The sequence below is a fragment of the Acinonyx jubatus genome, chromosome D2 (assembly GCF_027475565.1).
Source record: "Acinonyx jubatus isolate Ajub_Pintada_27869175 chromosome D2, VMU_Ajub_asm_v1.0, whole genome shotgun sequence".
NCBI classification, from domain to species: Eukaryota; Metazoa; Chordata; class Mammalia; order Carnivora; family Felidae; genus Acinonyx; species Acinonyx jubatus.
The window spans coordinates 55,052,377-55,074,278 of record NC_069393.1 but is presented as its reverse complement, the minus strand read 5'-3'; the positions used below and the strand labels follow the sequence as shown (position 1 = coordinate 55,074,278).

At 50.0% G+C, this 21,902-nt stretch overlaps 1 protein-coding gene across 1 annotated transcript in view; it reads left to right on the top strand.

The window, feature by feature from the left end:
* The first annotated feature begins 3,292 nt into the window (after window positions 1–3,292).
* RRP12 (ribosomal RNA processing 12 homolog) overlaps window positions 3,293–21,902 on the top strand; it is a 30,088-nt gene continuing 11,478 nt past the window's right edge. Inside the window, exons 1-21 of the mRNA XM_027062744.2 lie at window positions 3,293–3,528; window positions 4,092–4,321; window positions 6,342–6,425; window positions 7,617–7,693; window positions 8,451–8,556; window positions 8,777–8,893; window positions 10,045–10,183; window positions 10,278–10,405; window positions 11,285–11,383; window positions 12,035–12,126; window positions 13,792–13,903; window positions 14,143–14,240; window positions 15,706–15,820; window positions 17,798–17,940; window positions 18,174–18,295; window positions 19,184–19,248; window positions 19,338–19,500; window positions 19,947–20,101; window positions 20,365–20,432; window positions 20,996–21,089; window positions 21,675–21,833. Of these exons, the coding sequence (XP_026918545.2) occupies window positions 3,390–3,528; window positions 4,092–4,321; window positions 6,342–6,425; window positions 7,617–7,693; window positions 8,451–8,556; window positions 8,777–8,893; window positions 10,045–10,183; window positions 10,278–10,405; window positions 11,285–11,383; window positions 12,035–12,126; window positions 13,792–13,903; window positions 14,143–14,240; window positions 15,706–15,820; window positions 17,798–17,940; window positions 18,174–18,295; window positions 19,184–19,248; window positions 19,338–19,500; window positions 19,947–20,101; window positions 20,365–20,432; window positions 20,996–21,089; window positions 21,675–21,833 (2,505 nt within the window). The 5' untranslated portion in view covers window positions 3,293–3,389. The remainder of the gene's footprint in view (window positions 3,529–4,091; window positions 4,322–6,341; window positions 6,426–7,616; window positions 7,694–8,450; window positions 8,557–8,776; window positions 8,894–10,044; window positions 10,184–10,277; window positions 10,406–11,284; window positions 11,384–12,034; window positions 12,127–13,791; window positions 13,904–14,142; window positions 14,241–15,705; window positions 15,821–17,797; window positions 17,941–18,173; window positions 18,296–19,183; window positions 19,249–19,337; window positions 19,501–19,946; window positions 20,102–20,364; window positions 20,433–20,995; window positions 21,090–21,674; window positions 21,834–21,902) is intronic.

Genomic DNA, 21,902 nt, shown 5'->3' with positions numbered 1-21,902 from the left:
ATATACTCTGCCATACTTTGTTAGTTTTATGTATTGCAAATATCTTCTCTCACTCCTGCTTGCCTCTTAGTGCTCATTGTGGTGTCTTTTTTGTGAGCAGAATTTCTTACGTTTAGTGTACTCTAGTTTATCAATCTTTTCCTTTACAGTTACTTCTGTGTCTCATCAAATAAGCTACCATGCCATGGAAACTTGTGCAAATCACTTCACCTTTTCTGTACTTGGCAAAATGAAGAGTTGGCACAGATATTCCAATGAAAATTGGCTTACAGATATTTTGAATTTTACACAACAGTAAACTTTTTTTTTTTTTTTCTAGAGAGAGTGCAAGTGAGCTGGGGCAGAGAGAGCAAAATCCCACGAGGGGCAGAGAGAGAGGGAGAGAGAAGCAGGGCTCACTGGAGGCAGGGCATGAGATTACCCAAATTGGGGCTCGTGCTTACATGATGTGGGACTCTAACTCATGAACCATGAGATCATGACCTGAGCAGAAGCCAGATGCTTAATAACTGAGCCACCCAGGCGCCCAATAAACTTGTTTTTAAAAGAAGACCTGACATTGGGGCGCCTGGGTGGCTCAGTCGGTTAAGTGTCCGACTTCAGCTCAGGTCACTATCTTGCAGTCCGTGAGTTCGAGCCCCGCGTCAGGCTCTGGGCTGATGGCTCGGAGCCTGGAGCCTGCTTCCGATTCTGTGTCTCCCTCTCTCTCTGCCCCTTCCCCGTTCATGCTCTGTCTCTCTCTGTCTCAAAAATAAATAAACGTTAAAAAAGTTAAAAAAAAAAAAAAAAGAAGACCTGACAAAAGTTTGTCGACTCTTCATTTTGGAAAATCATAGTGTTTGGGGTAAAAAAAAAAAAAAAGAAAAAAAACCCTTCCATTTAGTCTCACTATTGCTTTGTAAAAGAAAGAGCATTTGAACATCAACATCACTGGATTGTACTTGCTTTACTGCAGAGCAGTAAAAGTATTGACCCTGACTGGCATGTGACCTATGACCTGTGATCTTGATGACCCCTCAGGTGTCTGCTTCTAGCTCCAACACTGCAGTTTCATGAATTTCATCCTGGCCTTCCCTTTACTCTCCATTCTTAGCTCTTTGGTTCTTTGACCAAAGCTCAACTTTTGGTACTTCTTAACTCCCCCAGAAATGTATGTTTTGAGCTTTGTGTTTCTATCTATGGGGTCAAAGACCAACTCAGTTTGGCTAAGTAAAGACTAATTACAGTTATTGGTATTTACATTTATCCTTGAATCAATGCCCAGCATGGAACCCAATGTGGGGCTTGAACTCATGACCCTGAGGTCAAGACCTGAGCTGAGGGGCACCTGGGTGGCTCAGTCAGTTAAGCATCAGACTCTTGATTTTAGCTCACGTCATGAACTCATGGTTTCTAAGATCCGGCTCCCCGCTGATCAACACAGATCCTGCTTGGGAATCTCTCTCTCCCTCTCTCTCTGCCCCTCCCCTGCTCTCTCTCTCTCTCTTTCTCAAAATAAAATAAACATTAAAAAGAAAGACCTGAGACCCTATTGAACTTGTGCCCGTTTTAGTCCTCCCTCTTTCCTCCACAACACACACATTCATTCATTCAACAGTAATTTGTTGAGTGCCTACACTATTTTCCAGGCGCTCTTCCAGGTCCTAGGAGAGGAAGTGACAAGGACAAAACTTTTGTCTTCATGGAATTTATATGGTGGATCTATGTTTCTCACAAGCTACAGATCAGCTGCAATCAGCTGTGAGAACAATTTTGCAAAAGGATATTTAAGAACAAAGGATGTCTTTAGTCTGTTCAGGCTCCTATACCAAAATAGCATAGGGTTGATAGTTTATAAGCAACAGAAATTTATTTCTCACAGTTCTGGAGGCTGGAAGTCTAAGGTCAGAGTGCCAGCATGGTTGGGTGAGGGTCCATTTCTTGGTTCATAGCCAGCTCCTTCTTGCTGTGTCTTCACATGATGGAAGGACTAGGGATCACTCTTGAATCTTTTTGTAAGACACCAATTCTAGGGGTGCCTGGGTCTCCTGCCCTGTGCTAAGCATGGGGCCTCCTTGGGATTCTCTCTGTCTCTTTCTCTGCCTGTCTCTCACTTGTGTGTACACATACTCTCTCTCAAAATAAATTTAAAAAAATAAGACACCAAATTCCATTTAAGAGGGTTTCACTATCATGACTTAAATATTTCCCAAAGTCCAACCTGTGGGGTGTTATTTCCCCTAACACCATTGTCTTTGGGAGATAGGATTTCAACAGATGGAGTTTGCAGGGATCCAAACATTTAGACCAAAACCAGGGGAAAAATTCACACTGTACCAGGCAAAAGAAGCTGTATACAAAAACTTTGTCAACTTGTGCTTCATTCGGAAGATTGACTTATTGAAGTGTCTTTTTCAGTGGGAGCTAAAAAATGTTTGTAAAATGAATGCATGAAGCCTAATCAGCAAAAAAAAAAACAAAAAAAAAACAAAAAACAAAACACAAAACAAAACAAAACAAAAAACTCACCTGGGAGGCACTAGCCTGGCTCAGTTGGTAGAGTGTGCGACCCTTAATCTCAGGGTCCTGAGTAGTGAGTTTAAGCCCCACGTTGAGTGTGAGACTACTTAAAAACAACAACAAAATAAACTCACCAGGATCCAGTCATAGTTTCACAAAATCAGGTTTGTTGATTTGGAGTGGGGGAGGGAATTCCGGAGGAATCTTGAAATGCTGCACCCCAAGACAAGAGAGGAAAGTATCTTTTTAAGGTTTGGGTTCCAGCTAAAAGATTTTGGAGAGGGTCGGAGGGAAGTGGAAATCAATGCAGGAGTGGTTGCTGGTTCTGACATTGCATTAGAAGAGAATAACGAGAGGGGACTGAGTGCTGCCATGAGGGAAGGTGGTTTTAGCAACTGGGTATCCCCAGTACCAAACGAAAATAACTAACTGGGTTTAGAGCATCACCGGCTGCTTTTTTTCTCGTTTGGGACAAAAGATTTCACTCATTCTGGTTTGGCCAGGTTATGACTCTTTCAAAGAAATTTGTTTCCGCGCGTTACTTTCGAAATTAGATATTACAAAAAAATTATATAAATATACGTTTGTTTTTTAACCTGCAAAAGAATTCTAGTTTTATAAGGCCCACTCCGGTGGCCGAGAACCGTGGCCCTGGAGTAGAAGCCCCAGGGACTCCCTAGCTACCAACCTTCTCTGAGCAGCTCAGGGATTCTGAGCCTGGAGGCACTGTAAAACCGGATGTTGACTGTCTTGCCATAGTAACAGACGCAACTCCGGAAGTTACGTCAGAGAAAGAGGAAGTGAAGCCGTCTACGGGTCCACGTGGGTCCTGCGCGTGTTTCCAGGGTCCCGGTAGCCGGTGCTTTAATCTCGGTCCGGGTTTAGAAGACATGGGTCGTTCTGGGAAGTTGCCTTCCGGTGTCTCGGCCAAGTTGAAACGCTGGAAGAAAGGCCATAGTAGCGACAGCAATCCTGCCATCTGCCGCCACCGCCAGGCCGCCCGTAGCCGCTTCTTCAGCCGGCCTTCAGGTAGCGGGGTCGGGACCCCGGCACGCTGGCGGCGGGATTTTAGCGGGCCTGGGTCTGATGGTCTGGGCCTCTCAGGAGGCTCCGGGGTCCAGGCATTGAACCTTTCTTCTCCTAGAACGTCGGATGTGTAGCCTGAAGTAAAGGCCCACTCTCCCCATTAGACAGATGCGGAAACTGAGTCTTTAATAGGGAAATGACTAGCCCAGGGTTCCACGGGTGTCAAGAGTTGGGACTCGGCTATAATTAACTTTGAGTGTCTCTTTACAAAGTGCTTTCACAAAGTGCATTTACTTCCCAAGCCCCTGCGTGTTGTCCCCCACCCCGGTCGACTCCCATCGGCATATTATAACGTCGGGACGCGGGAGCAGAAACTTACCTGAAGGGTTCCGTATCTGGGTTTGCTAAGTTAAGGACGTAGGGTGGGCTGATGAGGCAGGCCATGTTCAGAATGAGTCTCTCGAGTTGGGGGCCTGGACTCTGCTAGTTTTTGTCGTATGGGTGGATCCTAGCCAAAAGGAGGTTCGGCTAGAAGTGGGGGCCTCACCCGTGCCTCCGGTTTTCAGGAAAAAGCGACTTGACAGTTGATGCGGTGAAGTTGCATAATGAGCTGCAGTCAGGGTCCCTGCGTCTGGGCAAAAGCGAAGCCCCTGAGACGGCCATGGAAGAAGAGGTGGCCCCCGCTCTCACGGAGAAGTCCTCGGCCACCTTCCTGAGCGGCCTCTCCGACTGCACAAATGTCACCTTCAGCAAAGTGCAACGCTTCTGGGAGTCCAACTCGGCTGCCCACAAGGAGGTAGGGGGGAGGGTTCAGGAGAACTCGGGATGGTGAGGAGGAGTCAGACTCAGTCTCTTTATTTTCTTCCAGTGCTGGCTGGCTGCTGCCGGTGACAGCTGGTATTTTGGGATGATGCGTCATCTCTCCTGCCCTGTGTGTTCTCTACTTACTAGCTCTCCTAGGGCAGGTTCCACTTTCTGCTTTTGTCCAACAACATCTCCCCTACTTAAGTGTAAAGTCCTTCAGGGTAGAAATATTTTCCAAATACTTATCTCGTCAACTATACCTAATACAGGACTTTTTACATGGAATAGTTTCAAGAAACATTTGTTGAGTAAATTAATGCTGAATAACAATGGATAGGAAGTGTTTTATCTAACAAGAGCTACATTTTATTTGTCGTTTTTAGTTAATACTTTTAAATTATACATATTTATATTCACTTTACATTGAAAGATGTCAAAATTGTAAATGGTACCAAAGTGAAGTGAGTAGAATAAAATGTGAAAGTTGTTCTCCCCACTTAATTCCTTCGTGGTAGTTACTGTTGATGGTCATCATGTATCTACCTGGCCCAGCACTGTCCAACAACACTTAATTGTAAATTTTTTAGTAGCCATGTTAAAAGAAAGTAAAAAGAAGCAAATGAAATTAACCTTAATAATACAGTTAATATATGTAAAGTATTATCATTTCACCATATAATCAATATAAAATGAGATGATTTGGGGTCCTGGGTAGCTCAATCGGTTAAGCATCTGACTCTTGATTTTGGCTTGGGTCATGCTCCTGTGGTTTGAACCGCGCATAGAACTTGGGGTTCTCTCTCTCTCCGCGCCCCCCACCGCTCCCCCCACGCCCCTTCACTGCTCACACACACATCTCTCTCTTAAAAATAAATAAACATTAAACAAGATAGAATAAAATGAGATGATTTGCATTATTTTTATCATATTAAGTCTTCAAAATCTAGAGTATATATTACCCTTACATCTCCATTTGGATGCTAAACCTTCTTTGGAAGTACTTGATTTCGTCCTAAAATTTACAATCACAAAAGTAGGTTCATATTTCCAAGTTCTAAATCTATATTTTCATAAAACTTATAGACGCAAAAGTAGATCCATGTATCTAAGTTGTTTTAAACCTGTGTTTTCCGATAACTAAAATACTTATTTTGAAATTTAATTTATTAAAATATTAAGATTAAAGATTCAGTTCTTCAGTCACACTAGCCATGTTTCAAGTGCTCAGTAGCCTCTTGTGAACATTACTGTCCTAGACTTTTTTGTATATTTTTTACCCACATTTTGTTAGGTTTACAGATCATATTTTATTTTTATTGTTATTTTTTGAAGGCTTTATTTATTTTTGAGAGAGAGAGAGAGAGAGAGGGAGGGAGTAAGCACACAAGTGGGGGAGGTGCAGAGGGAGAGGGGGATAGAGGATCAGAAGCAGGCTCCACACTGACAGCAGAGAGCCTGATGCGGGGCTCGAACTCACGAACCGCAAGATCATGACCTGAGCTGAAGTCGGATGCTCAACCAGCTGAGCCACCCAGGCGCCCCCGCCCCCTGATTATACTTTATATGCCGCGTTCTGCAGTTTTTTCCCCACTGAACAGTATTTCTAAATTAATGTAGTGTTTTCCTCACTCTTTTCAGTAGTTGTGTAGTATTTGAGTCTACCATTATTTACCATGTAGTGATAGTACTTTATTAATCCTCTGTTGATGGCTGCTGTATCGTTCCAGTTGGTTGCTGCAGTGAACACGCTTGTACATAAACATTTGCAATTTTCTGCAGGTGTTCCTGTAAGAGACCCGAGTCCTAGAGGTGGAATTTTGGCAAACATGTCTGAGTCTGCCTGTTTGCTAGGCCTCATGGTGTGTACCCCTGGCTCTGATTGCAGCTCATCTTGTCTTGTCTACCTGTAGGCTTTGTCAGAACAGTTTGTGAGGGAGCAAGGAAAAGAGGCCAGTCTCCGGACAGGCTTAGATCTAAATAGATGTCATAAGTGCCTTCTCCCTCCCGTGCAGATCTGTGCTGTTCTGGCCGCTGTCACTGAGGTGATTCGCTCCCAGGGAGGGAAGGAGACAGAGACTGAGTACTTTGCTGCACTGGTGAGTGGGTGTGACTTGGGAATGGGTGTTCACAACAACAGGTGACTCGAGCCGTAGGGAGAAGAAGGGTGCTCCTGGTGTGTGGAGATAGAGCAGGACATCCTTGAATAGAGGAAAGTGCTTCAGGAGCATCTGGCTGGCTCAGCCAGAAGAGCATGCGACTCTTGATCTTGGGTCGTGAGTTTCAGCCCTATGTTGGACTGAGAGATTAACCAAACAAACAAAAAACAAATAACAAAAAAAAAAAAACCACATCAAAAGTGCTGTCATTCTCGGGGGTTTGATAAGGCTGATGCTATTTGCTACACTGTCATTCTAGAACAAGAATCCACTACTCTGGTGGTGGTTGTTGGTGAAGTGTGGCCAGGGGTGGGGCAGGGTTAGGGGGCCAAGACCTTTGTGTGGGGCTAGGCTATCAAAATTATTTCTATACTAATACTAGAACATGATTTGCCTTTTCATCTCATTCTTTCATGAGTGTAATGTGGAGTTTTCTGGAAGTTACAGCCTGCCTGATGATATTATTCTGACAGCTAATTGTGCTTGCGTATGTTTGTATTTTAAAATGTTCTGGGTTTTAATTTTTAATATGGTAAGTATCAGTAATATAACCTATGTAAACAAAACCTCTTTGGGGAATTCTCCAAAAATGTTAAGGGTGTAAAAGTTTGAGAACCACTGCTGGAATAGGAGTTGGCAGACTACAGCCCATGGGAATAACCTGAGCCATGGCCTGTTTCTGTACAGCCTTAGAGCTAAGAATGGTTTTTACATTTTTAAAGGATTGTTCAAATACAGAAGAATATACAACAGAGACCGTATATGGCCTGCAAAGCCTAAAATATTTATTACCTAGCCCTTTACAGAAAAAGCCTTCCAGCCCCTGCTCTAGAGTAATGAAATAAATTAGATAGCAATGTATGGTTTCTGTCACGTGCCAGGCATGTTGTGATTTACTTATATTAATTCAGTGAAACCTCACAACTTACTATCTCTATTTTACAAATAAGGGTCCTGAATCACAGAAAGGTTCAATTGCTAGCCTAAATCACACACTGGCAAAGCTGGGATTTGAACCTCTGACACCAGCGTTCTTGGTCAGAACCATTCTGCTGGGCATACGGTGTCCTCAGCACCCCATTTGCCCCAGCTTACACATTTTCCATTCATCCCCTGTGGTCTGGCCCTCAGATGACAACAATGGAGGCAGTGGAGTCCCCTGAGTCTCTGGCTGCTGTTGCTTACCTGCTGAACCTTGTCCTGAAGCGGTGAGTTCTGGCTCTGGTTTGAATCCCAAGTCGCTTACGGAGAAAGGAGTGCAGGCAGGAGGAACAGGATGAGGGAATTGTTAAAAAGAACAAGAGGGGTACCTGGGGGGCTCAGCGTCTGACTCTTGATTTTGGTTCAGGTTGTGATCTCACGGTTCATGGGATTGAGCCTCACATCGGGCTCTGTGCTAGGCCATGGAGCCTGCTTAAGATTCTCTCTCTCCCTCTCTCTCTGTTCCTCTCCTGCTTGTGCCCATGGGCATGCGCGCGCGCGCGCGCTCTCTCTCTCTCTCTCTCTCTCTCTCTCTCTCTCTCTTTCAGCAAAAAAAAAGACCAGGACCTTAAGTATCAGGTGGCATTCTGATGAGGCTCCCAGGGTGGCTCGGGATGTTGTACACAGAGTGTGAGCACTGGTGCCTGGGAAGGGGGTGGCCCTGCCCAGTGAGTGGGGCCGGAGGCACGGGCTGGGATGTTGGCACCAGGATACCTGGAGGCTTGCAGATAGGGGAGGAGGTGAGGAGAGGATTGAGGTGAGCTAGTAAGGGCCCACCTTGTGGGTAGAGAGAATGGGTAGTGAAGAAGGTGCGGAGGCGCAGAGTTCAGGTGCCATGGAAAGCACACTGAACTGCTCACTTGCTGAATTATTGGGCCGGCACTGCCTCCTGTCTAGCTTCCTCCTTCAGACCCGGGCTGGGCCTGCACCAGCTGCTTTAGGAGGCCCCTTGGGGTTCCGACCGTTTCTCTTCTCTCCCCACAGTGTGCCCAGCCCCGTGCTCATTAAGAAGTTTTCTGATACCTCCAAAGCCTTCATGAATATCATGTCAGCTCAGGCCAGCACTGGCTCCACCTCTGCCCTCCGATGGGTTAGTGTCTGGGTCTGTTTCCCCTCTGCCATCTTCCAGAGCCCCACAGGTTTGGCTGAAGCTTAGATACTCCCTGGGTGGGGCGGCGGAGGGAGGATATAGGCACTATGTGGACCTCAGATGGATCCCCGTGCAATTTTCTGGAATTGATGAAAACCTGGGCTCTTTCCCCACCTGGCTGAAGCGGGTGAAGCTGACAGACTCTGACTCTCCTTTCAAGGTCCTCTCCTGCCTGGCCACCCTTCTGAGGAAGCAGGACCTGGAGGCCTGGAGCTACCCTGTGACCCTGCAGGTGTACCATGGGCTGCTGAGCTTCACAGTGCACTCTAAGCCCAAGGTGAGGCTGCTGGGCCCCCAGAACATGGGAGGGGGATGCGGTGGCCACTCTGGTAACTGCGCTGGGGCTGGTCTGTCTGAATGGGATTGGGGAGGTTGCCCTGAGGACCGGTTTCTTGCCTGGATGTTCTACTTTTTGCCTCTGACGCCTTATTTGCTTAGCTCTAGAACGTGAGGGGCAGTTCCTTGTCCTACAGGAGGGATGCTCAGTGTCCGGCCCTCCTGAGTCTCTGCTGCCTCGTTGGTCAGTGACCAGTTTAGCTGCAGTGGCAGGAAGGGGCAGAGTGGGGCTTTGGAGTCCCACAACCTCAGTTGGACACTGGATTTACTGCTTGTGCTGTGGTCTTGGGCAAGTTACTTAACCCGTCCCAGCCTCGGTTTCCTAGCTATAGAGTAGGGATAGTAATACCATCCTTGCTGCAAGGGCGTGTGGAGACTCCAGTGTCCCTCTCAGGCTGGCGCGGTTCCTGGCTTATAGCAGGCACTCAGTAAATGGTGGTCAGCCACTCCGTTCCCTCCTGAAATTTAGGGCAGGGAGTACATAATAGTAGCAACAGTCCGTGATCACTCAGTGCTCAGCACACCATCCCAGGTAGGCTAACGCCTCTTTCCCTGTGTGTACATGGTGCTCTTTCCCTCACTTTCCTCAGGTCTCTGCTGAAATGTCACTTCACTGCAGTGACACTTTCCTGACCACTGTATAAAAAGTAACAACCCTTGCTGTATGGTCTGCAAAGTACTTTTACCTTCTGGTGTATGTTTGTTTTCTGTCTCCCAAGTACAGTTGTGAGTCGTTTGTTCCGGTCACAGCCAGGCTGCCAGCTCCGAGCACAGTACCTGGCTTGATGCACACTTGGTATTGCCGGGTGACTGGCTGAGTAAGCAAATCCCTGTAGCAAAGATGAGAACACTGAAGCTCAGAGATGAAGCGTTTGGCTTGCTCAAGGCCGTTTGCTGAGTTAGTGGGAGAGCGGGGATTGGAGCCGAGGTTTGTCTCATTCCCCAGCTCAGGAGTCTGCGCACAGGAAGGCCTGGGCACAGCATCGGCCATGTAGGAGGCATGCTATCAATGCTTGTCGGTTGGTTGTGACAAGCACCGAAGCTGCTGGTTGAGTGCTGACCCAGCCCCAGCCCCTTTTCCTTGCCCCTCAGATCCGGAAAGCTGCCCAGCATGGAGTGTGCTCGATCCTCAAGGGTAGCGAGTTCATGTTTGGTGAAAAAGCCCCTGCCCATCATCCTGCTGCCATTTCCACCGCCAAGTTCTGCGTCCAGGAGATTGAGAAGTCTGGAGGTGGGAACCAGGTTGACAGCAGGGTGGATGGGGGTGGAGGACGGGGCTCGCCGCGGAGAATGGGCTGGAGGCTCAGCCCCCTCTTGTGTGCCAGGCTCCAAGGAGGCCACCACCACGCTGCACCTGCTGACGCTGCTGAGGGACCTGCTCCCCTGCTTCCCAGAAGGCCTGGTGAAGAGCTGCAGTGAGACTCTCCTCAGGGTCATGACCTTGAGCCATGTGGTGAGCTCAGCCCAGGAGCCAGAGGAGCATGCCGGGGTCGGGGGCTTAGCTTCAGACCTGGGCCCCTGGTGCTGATGCTTGGGAACTTGCTGCTCAGGCCAGAAGCAGGGCCTAGGGTCTCCCTATCCCAACCCTGCTCTTACCTACAGCCAAGGACCCCAGCCATCGCTGGTGTCGGATAGACCAGGCTCTCTTCACGGTCCTGGTCCCGTTGGGAGCTGGCCTCAGGGAGCAGGTCAGGGGAAGGGAGAGCTGTGGTAAGGCTGGTACGGCGCCAGCCCTCTCCCGGCTTGAGCTCTGTTTCAGTCACAATCACGGTTCTTTTTTCTTTCTTTTGCTTATTTACTAACAGATCCGTATAGTGGCTTTAAAGATGCAGAAAACGATTCTCTGCATTTCTGTCATGCTGGCAGAATTCTGTTAATCATTATGTATCCTCTTGTAGCATTTGTTCGCATGTGTGTTTTAAAGTTTGCGTCACATAAATCACACGATCATTGTTTAAAAGGAAAAACTCATTCAGAACAACTTGCTGTGTATCCTTTCAGACTTTTTTTTTTGGATAAACCAACACAGATAAAAACATGAAAATACAGGCATAAATTATAGTGTGTACACCACTTATAGTCTGCTTTTGTAGCCTATTATGTTAAAAATATTTTATGTTTCTCTGTTAACTTTGTTTAAATTATTTCAAAATTTTCAGTGGTTGCCACGCCTTCCTGAAGTGACAGTCCTCTGAGTGTGCAGGTGTGGGGGGCATGCTCGAGGTCAGGGCCCTGGGTCTCCCTCCAGCCCAGCTTCTAGAGTAGGAGGTTGAGGAGCCCAGGGCAGCCATGGGCTTTGCGGTTCCCCACTAAGCCTACGTGTCCTCTCCAGCTGGTGACAGCCTGTGCCATGCAGGCCTTTCATAGCCTCTTCCACGCCAAGCCCGGCCTGGGCACCCTGTCAGCAGAGCTCAACGCCCAGATCATCACGGTGAGGCCTGATGGTGGAGGGGCATTGCAATGTTGGGGTGTGGGGAATGGGGGAGACGTTACTTGTCTACAGAGTGAGGTTGAGTGGGCTGGATGGGCTGCCCCAGAGGAGGAGGCCAGTAGATGAGCAGACAGGAGGCAGGCATCCAGGAGACTGGCCACCAAAGCCACATCAGTGTCCACAGGAGCTGTGGGCCCTGACTCTTCACTTACTTAATAAACTATTTCAGTATTGTGTCGTGGTATAACCCACACCTTGAACAGAAGCTCTCGAACTTAGGGATCCCTGTATGGATTTGAGGAAGGAGGGCATAAACACCCCCCAAATTATTTGCAAAATGTGCATTATTTGCCCATGCACTTTTCCAGAGAAGGGCTCTGGGGCTTTTGTGAGATCCATAAGGTTGTGTGACCTAAGTTTTACTTAACTGCTTCTAGAGACTTTGATCTCATAGGAGCAGAACTGGAAGGGCTTCATGGAGTCCAGAAAGGCAGGACATGGGAAAGCTAAGGGGGCTGTGAGTTCTAGGGCCACGTGTGCAGGCCTGTCACTGGGACGTGCTAGTGTGTGGGGATGGGAAGGGGTCATTGTCATTAGGCTGCTGTTAACACACTTGCTCAGTCATCTGCTTATTCTCCGTCCCATCTCTAGGCCTTATATGACTATGTTCCCAGCGAGAATGACTTACAACCCTTGCTAGCCTGGCTTACGGTCATGGAAAAAGCCCACATCAACCTGGTCAGGTAGGGGTGCGGTGGAGGGGTGTCCTAGGACCTCCAGCTAGGCTACCTGCTCTGCGGTACAGATGGGAGGGACGTGAGCCAGGAGCTGGAGATGGATGGCGACATCTCCTTGTTGAGTGTGCTACAGACCAGCTCTTGTGGTTGCGAGGCACAGGGCAGGATGGTGTGGCCTGTGTCAGCTAGAGCCAGTGCTTTCCTCCCCGAGCAGTTATGAGCGAGCTCTGAGGGGCAACAAGATGGCTGAGAGCACCACACTAGGGTGCCGGGAGTGCCCGAGTTCCATCCTGGTTCTTGTAAGCCCCTGAGTCCTGTGTAGCTGGTTTCCTTCTCACACGATCTTGTCCACTTTCTGTGGCTTCACCCCTGTCCCCACCTGGGTTAATGGTCCCCTCCTCTGGGGTTCATGGTCCTGCAGACCCAGTTTCTGCTGTGTGTCTGTTATGATATATTTGAGCTTGGCCACTTCATAGTAGCTACTCGACACTCCACTGTTCCAGAATAAGGAGAGAAAATAAGTGTATCAGTTGGTGACTTGCGTTTTACCTGGAACAAGGGTCTCTGAGTCCTGGTGGAGTGTCTTCACCATGCTATGTCTGTCCCCTGTCCACTGAGGGGTTCCCATCTCCCGCTTGCTCTCAGGCACCATGCTGAGTGCTTGGCATCCTTGCTTCCTGTCACCCATCACAGCCACCCTGGGAGGAAGGGCTTAGCCTGTCTCATGAGGCTGACCCAGAAGCATTGTGAGGTAGCTAGTCACGCTGCTCCTGAGGAGCAAAGGCAGGTCTCCAGCCCACGTCCTTTTCCCACACCATCCATCTTTTACCTGGAAATTCTGGAAAGTAGCAAAATAGCTTTACAGTCCACTTCTCCATATTAATCTTACCAGGAGGCCTCCCACAGTTGTGCCACGATATACTTCCCAGGCTATTTGTTATAATGCTATAGGTAATGACAACCCTAGAAACCAAGAAATAACCTAAATGTGCCCCCCGAGGGGACTGTTCACTATACAGTGAAATACTATGCAGCCATTAGAAATTACCAAAGTAGATATGCGCATGCTGACATAGAAAGACCCCTAAGACACATCAAGAACAGCGTGGATGGTAGGACTCTGCACACTCTGGAGCAAGACTTAGCAGGATGTGAATCCTGACGCCCCTCTCTTACTAGCGGAGTGGCCTTGGGCAAGTTACTTGATTTTTCTGTGCCTTAGTTTTCTTACTTATAAAACGGGAATGGTAATGGGAATTAATCTCAGTGGTTGCAAAGATTAAGTGAACGAATGTGTGTTATATCCGCGCTTGGCATATGAAAAGTGGTAGGTAGATGTTAGCACATGTCATTACTTTATATGTTTGTATACGTATAACAACTTCTGGAAGAGTATTTGAGAAACCTAACCTTGATATCCCTCTGGGAAGTGCATCTGAAGGTCAGTCCAAAAGAAAGTTGTGATAATGGAAGCATGCTTTTTATTTTATACTCTGAAGACCTATTTGAGTTTTTCACCACATGCGGCTATTACTTGAATGACAGCACTTTTTAAAATTGCCCACTAAAAGGACCCTGTAGAACCCTGCAGATCAGTGACTGTCACTGGACCTGGGCTTCTGGGCCTTGAAGCCCAGGGCCAGGCTCCACAGAAGCCTTTTGTGTTGACAGACTGCAGCGGGACCTGGGGCTGGGCCACCTCCCTCGCTTTTTTGGAACTGCGACCACCTGCCTCCTCTCCCCACACTCACAGGTGGTGACGGCTGCCTCTCAGAGCCTTCAGGTACCCCCAGCCCCAGCTTTAGTGGGGGAAGCAGGGAGTGCAGAAGATTCTGCTGGCTGCCCTGTCTCTCCCAGAGCTCACCCTAGACCTCCAGCTGCATCCTGGAGGGGAGGTTCTCGGCAGGGGGTGGGGGGGCTGGGCAGGATATCGGCCTAGAAGTGTCCAAAAGCAGTCACCTGGGAGGGCTCAGGGGCACTGGAGGCTGCTTTGGGTCAAACAGCTGTGGCCTCTTTTTGCAGGAGATCCTGAAGGAATGTGTCGCTCCCCACATGGCCAGCATTGGCTCTGTGACTTCTTCGGCCTCAGGCCCTGCCCAGTATGTCGCCAAGATGTTCAGGTGAGAACGTAGCATCCACGTTAGGAGGGAATAAGGTGTTCCTTGTAGAAAGTTCTGTGTAATGACAGGTGTTCCACTTGTCACTTGCTGTGGGCATGCGTGCAGTGCCAGAGCGGCTGCTGTGGATTCGAGCCCTGGCCACGTTCTAGGGACCGTGATGTGGTGCTCATGAGTGTGGACTCTGGGCCAGTCATCCAGGGCAATGTGTAGACACCTCAGGATCCTCCGTGTCTAGATACCTCAGGATCCTCATCAAAGCTTACGAATGGAGGTGAGGATTAAATGAGGGAGTGTGTGGAAAGTTCTCGGAACTGTATCTGGCACATAGTTAAGCGCTCAGTTAATAAAAACTACCGGTAGTCCCTGTGGTACTGGGAGATCTGTACTGACCCTCAGTTTACAGGTGGGCCAGCTGAGGTCACCCAGCTAGGCAGTGGCAGCCTGACACAGAGCCCACTCTTATTCACACGCCCTGCTGCCCTCCACACCTGCGAGAGGAGCCATTCAGAGACATGGCCACTGACTGTCCTCACCCTCCCTGTGGGCAGTGAGGAGCCTCGGAGCACCACGTGGTCCTGGGAAAGTGGCTAGAGTCCTGGGTGTTTCCTCTGAGTCTGTCTGCTCAGCTCTAGGGTGTGATGCTTTGGGTCGTGCTACCTGTGAGGAAATAGGCCTGTTGCCTGTGGATGCATCTGTGATGAGGTTCCAGGAAAACCCAGAAATAGAACCACCCCAACCTCTAGCTCACCCATCCCCCCCTCCCCAAAAGGCCATTCTTTCCTAAAATCTCCAGGACCCTAGACTGGGAGATAGAGCCAGCCTGGTGCAGCTCTCCCCAGTGTGCCCAGACCATCTGTTCCTCCCTGGCATCCCACCTTGGGTCAGACTGGGAAAGCATGAGACGGTGACGGAGCATGGGCTTTGGAGGCCCAGTATGGCCACTGGCAGAGTAACCCTGGAAGCTTATTTCATCTCTCTGAGCCTCAGTTTCCCCACATGAAGATGGAAGAACTAATGTACCTCACAGAGTTTCTTTTTTTTTTTTTTTTTTTTAATTTTTTTAATGTTTATTTCTGAGACAGAGACAGAGCATGAGTGGGGGAGGGGCAGAGAGAGAGGGGGACACAGAATCCGAAGCAGGCTCCAGGCTCTGAGTTGTCAGCACAGAGCCCGATGCGGGGCTCGAACTCACAGACTGCGAGATCATGACCTGAGCCGAAGCCGGATGCTCAACCGACTGAGCCACCCAGGCGCCCCTCACAGAGTTTCTTTAAGCAATAGGATTACATGAATGAAACTCAGCACGGGGACTGCTTCATAGATGCTAGTTTCCCCCTTGGCCTTTCCTGGAGCTCCACCCTTACTAGCCAGCCGGTGGTCTGTAGCCCCTGGTGTCAGCCATTGACTTCTTGGTTGGGGCCCAAGTGAGCACAGACTTGGCCCTGACTGCCTGCTCCCTTGGCAGGGCAGTGGAGGAAGGCCTGACGTACAAATTCCACGCGGCATGGAGCTCTGTCTTGCAGCTGCTGTGTGTCTTCTTCCAGGCGTGTGGGAGGCAGGCCTATCCTGTGATGAAGAAGGTGAGCTGGGGAGCCGCTGGGGCCAGGACACGAGGTGGTGACTGGGCTGTCGGACTGTGGGCTCCCAGAGAGGTCCTGTGTCTAGCACCTCTGCACTTTACCCCACTTTACACTCCCGATGGCGCCCACAGCAGGTGCCTAGTACTGTGTCTTCAGGAAGGTGACCGAGTCAACATGGGGGAAACAGAGGGGTAGGACCTCCCCCAGCCTCCTGTCAGGAGCTGCTCACTAGTGCTGGTTTGAGTGGGTGGCTTTGAGGAGGGAACCAGTATGACTGTCTCACCCCTACCCACTATCTTTTTGTTTTTAATTCTCTAAATTTTCTATTACAAGGATTATAGTGTTTTGAGCAGCCTTAGGTCCCAGAGAGGTTATTACAGCTCAGAGTAAACCACTTAAGGATAAGGGATTCCCCCAGGGATCCTCTCCAGCTCCAGGAGAGGGTAGGGGCCTCAGGTCAGGCCCCAGGCTCCTTAGCAGCAGCTCCCGGCCTCACGGGGCCTGCATCGACTCCCACCATTGCTGGTTGGAAGAAAGGAGCCACCCTGGGATGGCAGGGGCTTCCTCAAGAAGCCTGGCTCCTGATAGATCAGGTTGGCAAACATGACTTCCTACAAGTGAGACCCTGGGAGGCTCTGGGGGGCCAGAGGGCACAGCTCTGTCTTGAAGGGCAACCACCCCTCAGCGTCTGCTAATTTGCTAATTGTCACATGTAGGTCTGCCTTTTTGCCTTTGCCAGAGTTTCCATTTTTCTTTCTTTTTTATTCTTTTAAAAAATTTTTTTAATGTTTATTTTATTTATTTTTAATTTTTTTAATGTTTATTTTAGACAGAGAGAGAGACAGAGTACGAGCAGGGTAGAGGCAGAGAGAGAGGGAGACACAGAGTCTGAAGCAGGTTCCAGTCTCCGAGCTGTCTGCACAGAGCCTGACGCAGGGCTTGAACTCATGAACCATGAGATCGTGACCTGAGCTAAAGTCGGACGCTTAACCAACTGAGCCACCCAGGCACCCCTATTTTATTTTATTTTTTGAGAGAAAGAAAGAGAGAGAGAGAGAGAGAGACAGAGCATGAGTGGGATAGAGCAGAGAGAGAAGGAGACACAGAATCTGAAGTAGGCTCCAGGCTCTGAGCTGACAGCAGAGCCTCACGTGGAGCTCAAACCCACGGACCATGACATCATGACCTGAGCTGAAGTCAGACACTTAACCAACTGAGCCACCCAGGCGCCCCCCACCCCCACTTAAAAAAATTTTTTTTTAATGTTTACCATTTTTCAAGATAAACTGGAAATCTACATTTGTACATGAAATCTGATTTTTATATGTTACTAACAAATACAGAAATTTTTTTTTTTTTTGAAAGAGCATGTGCAAGCAGGGGAATGGCAGAGAGAGAGAGAGAGAGAGAGAGAGAGAGAGAGAGAGAGAGAATCCCAAGCAGGCCCCAAACTGTCAGTGTAGAGCCTGATGCAGAGCTCAGACTCATGAACTGTGAGATCCTGACCTGAGCTGAAACCAAGAGTCAGACACTTAACCAACTGAGCCACCCAGCACCCCAGAATTTTTCTTTTTTTTTTTTTTTAAATTTTAGAGAGAGAGCCAGTGAGGGAGAGGAGCAGGGGGCGAGAAACAGAGAGTCTTAAGCACCTCTGTGCTCAGTTCAGAGCACAACATGGGGCTCGATACCACGAACCTGGGATCATGACCTGAGCTGAAATTAAGAGCCGGATGCTTAACTAACGGAGCCGCCCAGGCGCCCCAAGAATACAGAATATTTTAAAATCTTGGGGTTTGGGGAGAGGTCAGACTTCTCAACAGGTTAAATTTGGTTGTTGGTTTGTGATCTCTGACCTAGAGCTTAACCTGGGCCCATGCTCCCGACCTCATCCTCTTAGAGACTTTGGCCCAGACTGAACTATGGGTGCCTGTTCTGTGAGCATGCCTTGATGTATATTCTCTCGTCTTTTGGCTCCAGTGCCTCCAGTCCCTGTGTGACCTGCGCCTCTCCCCCCACTTCCCTCACACGGCAGCTCTGGATCAGGCAGTGGGGGCTGCAGTGGCCAGCATGGGACCCGAGGTGGTTTTAGAGGCTGTGCCTTTGGAAATTGATGGCTCTGAGTAAGTGTGATCCTGTCTGGCTTTCTATGGGGCCCTGGGGTATTCAGCCAGCTCATTCTTCTCCAGCAGGGTGTTCACTCTCGGGGGTGAAGTCTGTGTGTATCACTTGGGTGTCAGCCAGAGAGGCCACGGCAGGGCTTGGGCTGCTCCTTGGCTCAGCAGGTGACGTGCTGCTGGGCATGCTGCCTTCTAGGATGTCACCTCTTCACTGGCCCTTTTCTGTGTCCTCCCAGAGAGAATCTAGATTTCCCGAGGAGCTGGCTGCTGCCTGTCATCCGGGACCACGTCCAGGAAACACGACTTGGTTTCTTCACCACCTATTTCCTGCCCCTGGCTACCACCCTGAAGAGCAAAGGTATGGGCCCCACCTGAGTCCTAGAGCCTTGACTGGAAGGAGCCAGGAAGGGCTCCTTGTCCAGCACCCCCAGCCCTGGGACACTGGGCAGCATCCCTCTGCCAAGCAAGTGGCCAGCCAGTGCTTGAGGGCCTGCCTAAGGAGGCTGTCCCTCACTTTGCTTTGAGGCCTGGCCAGGTATGTTCCCTGTGGCAGGCTCACAATGGCTCCTTCTCTTGCTAAGGAAATAATTAGAGACGTGCACACCGATTTATATATATGCAGGGCTGTTCCTAGTAGAAATCTGACACAACATACATGTCCCTCAGCAGGGTTCTGGTGAATTTAGTCCCACTATGGGCCATGGCGCGGTCTTTGTGAGGAAAGGGAAACCTTGTGTGGGAACGGGCATGTTTAGTAGATGGTGAGTTGAAAGATTAGATTCAGATCTCAGCTTAGCCACGCTATGGCTGGGTGACTTTGGGCAAGTTGATTTAATTCTTCTGGGTTTGCTCCTCATGAGTAAAATCAGGGCGATAATTGCCACGTGCAGATTAAATAAAAAAGTCACATACATACCTATTCTACAGCCTACCGCTTAGAAACCTTGTCAAGGTAAACTGGGTTTCGGAACATATATATATATAATACAGTCCTGTTTATTATGCTTTTAAAAGCGTGTATGTGTTTAAAGAAATATAAAAAAGTCAGAAGAAGTGATGACTATCCCTGGGGGAGTAAGATTATCAGGAGACATCCATTTCCTATTTTATGGTATTTCAATTTGTGGGGAGGGAGGAATCACCCAGATTCGTGTTTTCATTATTGGACTTTTGCTTTTGATAAAAATGAGGCCTGCTGGCGCAAAGGGTGCCCAAGGTCCCACTGTGTCCTTGTGTCACACTGCAGCAATGGACCTGGCCCAGGCAGGCAGGACGGTGGAGTCCAAGATCTATGATACGCTCCAGTGGCAGGTGAGGGGTCAGCCAGGGGGATGAGGGTTGGATGGTGCAGGGGCCTGAGTTGCTGGGCGTCACTGTCCTTTACCATCCCCCCTCCCCAGATCTGGACCCTCTTGCCTGGGTTCTGCACAAGGCCTACGGACGTGGCCGCCTCCTTCAAAGGGCTGGCGCGGACATTGGGCACGGCCATCAGTGAGCGTCCAGACCTGAGGGTCACTGTGTGCCAGGCCCTGCGCACCCTCATCACCAAGGGCTGTGAGGGGGGTATGTATGGGCTCTGGGGTTTGGGGCTAGTAGGGGAATGGTTGCAATGGCCCGGGTCCCCTGGCCTCCTCTACCTCACTGCCTGAACCATAGTGAATCCTCTGCAAGGACATGGGGCTTCTGCTGGGGACCCAAAGAGTTAGTAACACGCTGAAAGCTGTCCCTTTTCCCTCTACTGCCACTGTGCTGACATCTGCTGGGTGTTGTCCAGTTGGTGTTAAGGGCTTTAGTGGGTCACTGGCTCTTGGCTGATGCACAGGACAGAGGAGCCATGGAGGAACATAGAGCATGGTGGCACCTTTTGTCCTGGAGAAGCCCCAAATCCGTAGGGTCCAGGTCCTGTCACGGGTCCTCCAAAAGGATGCCTCTGGGCTATAGCCTCAGCAGCCCCTTTGGGGCAGGCTTGACTCCTGCCACTTGCATGCAAACTTTGGTCCTCCTGTCAGAGGCTGACCGTGCGGAGGTGAGCCGTTTTGCCAAGAACTTTCTGCCAATCCTCTTCAACCTGTATGGGCAGCCTGTGGCAGCCGGGGACACCCCAGCCCCTCGCCGGGCCGTGTTGGAAACCGTGAAAACGTACCTCACCATTACAGACCCTCAGGTGAGCTGCTGGAGGAGAGGGAGGAGCTGTCGGGTGAGTGAGGGCTGGGATGGGGGTGGTGGAAGGGCCTCACCCACAGGGCTCGTTTGGGCCTCTGCCACCTGCGAGACAGGCCACCAGATACCAGCGGTGGCTGGGTCAAGGCTTCTGAGTGGAGGGGGGCAGGGTTGGAGAAGAGAAAAGAATACAGTTCTGTGACCTGCTCCTGCTCTTTATTTCTCTCTTCACCCCCTCCCTCCTCTTCATCCCCTTGGGGGTGCCAGTTGGTGAACAGCTTCCTGGAAAAAGCCAGTGAGAAGGTGCTGGACTCTGCTAGCTCTGACTTCACCAGGTAAAATGCCCCACTTGAGTTGAGGCAGCCCAGGGAGCCAGAGGGTGTGTCTAGCAGAAGCCCTATAGATTCTCTCTGGAATTATTTAGGAAAGTCTTGAGTTATTGAATGTCCCAGCTCTACCGTGAGACCTGTCTGGCTCCTCCTTCCTGGAGAGGCAGTGTAGCCTCCTAGGGAAGGATAAGGACCCTGGTGACACATTGCCCAGGTTCAAATCCCAGCTCCACTGCTTAGAAGCTAAGTGACCCTGGACAGGTTACTTACCTACTCCGTGCCCTCTGTGTCCTCATCTGTGAATTGACCATGATAATAGTACCTCCAACAGGGTTGCCTTGAGGACTGAAGACTTTAAGACACATAAAGCACCTGGAACAGCATCTGGTACCTTACGGGTGCTGATTCGGTGGGAGCTGTGGTGATTGCTCACGGGCTCCTTCAGGACCCCTTTTTGTCCTCACTCTGACTTCTCCCACCTCGTCTGCTCCCAGTAGGTGTAAGACACTGATAGTCTGTGCCCTTCTCCAGCCCTTCTAAACCCATCCTTCGTCTCTTGCCCTGAGCAGATTGTCTGTCTTGGACCTGGTTGTGGCCTTGGCTCCTCACGCGGAGGAAGCTGCCATCAGCAAGCTGTACTCTACCATCCGGCCCTACCTAGAGGTGACACGTGCAGGCTGGAGTTGCACATGACCACACTTGGGGGAAGTGGGGGCTCTTTGGAAAGGCAGGACCTGTCTTCTCGTCTGGACCACACAGGCAGATACAGAAGTCCAGGGCAGGGCCACCTCAGCTCAGGAGAGGTGTCCTAGGGGGAATAACAGCTCCTTTGCAATAGCAAGGAGTTAGGGCAAGAAGGGGAGAAGAGAGCGCTGCAGCTGGAAAGGCGAGCGGGCACACGGGCCTTGGTACATTCTGGGCATTGCAAGTTCTCCCTGCTGGATGAGCATTACTTGAGGCCAGTGAGTGGAACGGATTGGAAGGCTGGGGTGGCTTCTGTCCTTGCAGCGTCCTCTGCCTGACCCACAGCCTCTCACCGTCCATGCTCAGCCGGCCCTCTCCTCAGACCTCTTGAGCTCCAGAGGTGGGCTCAGGTTCTGAATTTCCCCAGTGCTGGTCACAGTTAATGGTGGCTGCTCTGTGACTGTAGTTGCACAGTGGCGTGTATATGTGTGTGTGTGGATGGGGTGGGTCGGGACCCCCAACCTCCCTTGCTCACCCATCCCTGACCACCATACACCCTCCCAGAGCAAGGCCCATGGGATACAGAAGAAGGCCTACCGAGTGCTGGAGGAGGTGTGTGCGAGCCCCCAGGGCCCTGGGGCCCGCTTCGTGGAGAGCCACCTGGACGATCTGAAGAAGACCCTGCTGGACTCGCTGCGGAGCACTACCTCGCCTGCCAAGAGGGTGAGGCCTCCAGGGCAGCCGCGCTCTGCCCACAGGACGATGGGTGACACCAGGAGAGGACCACCTTAG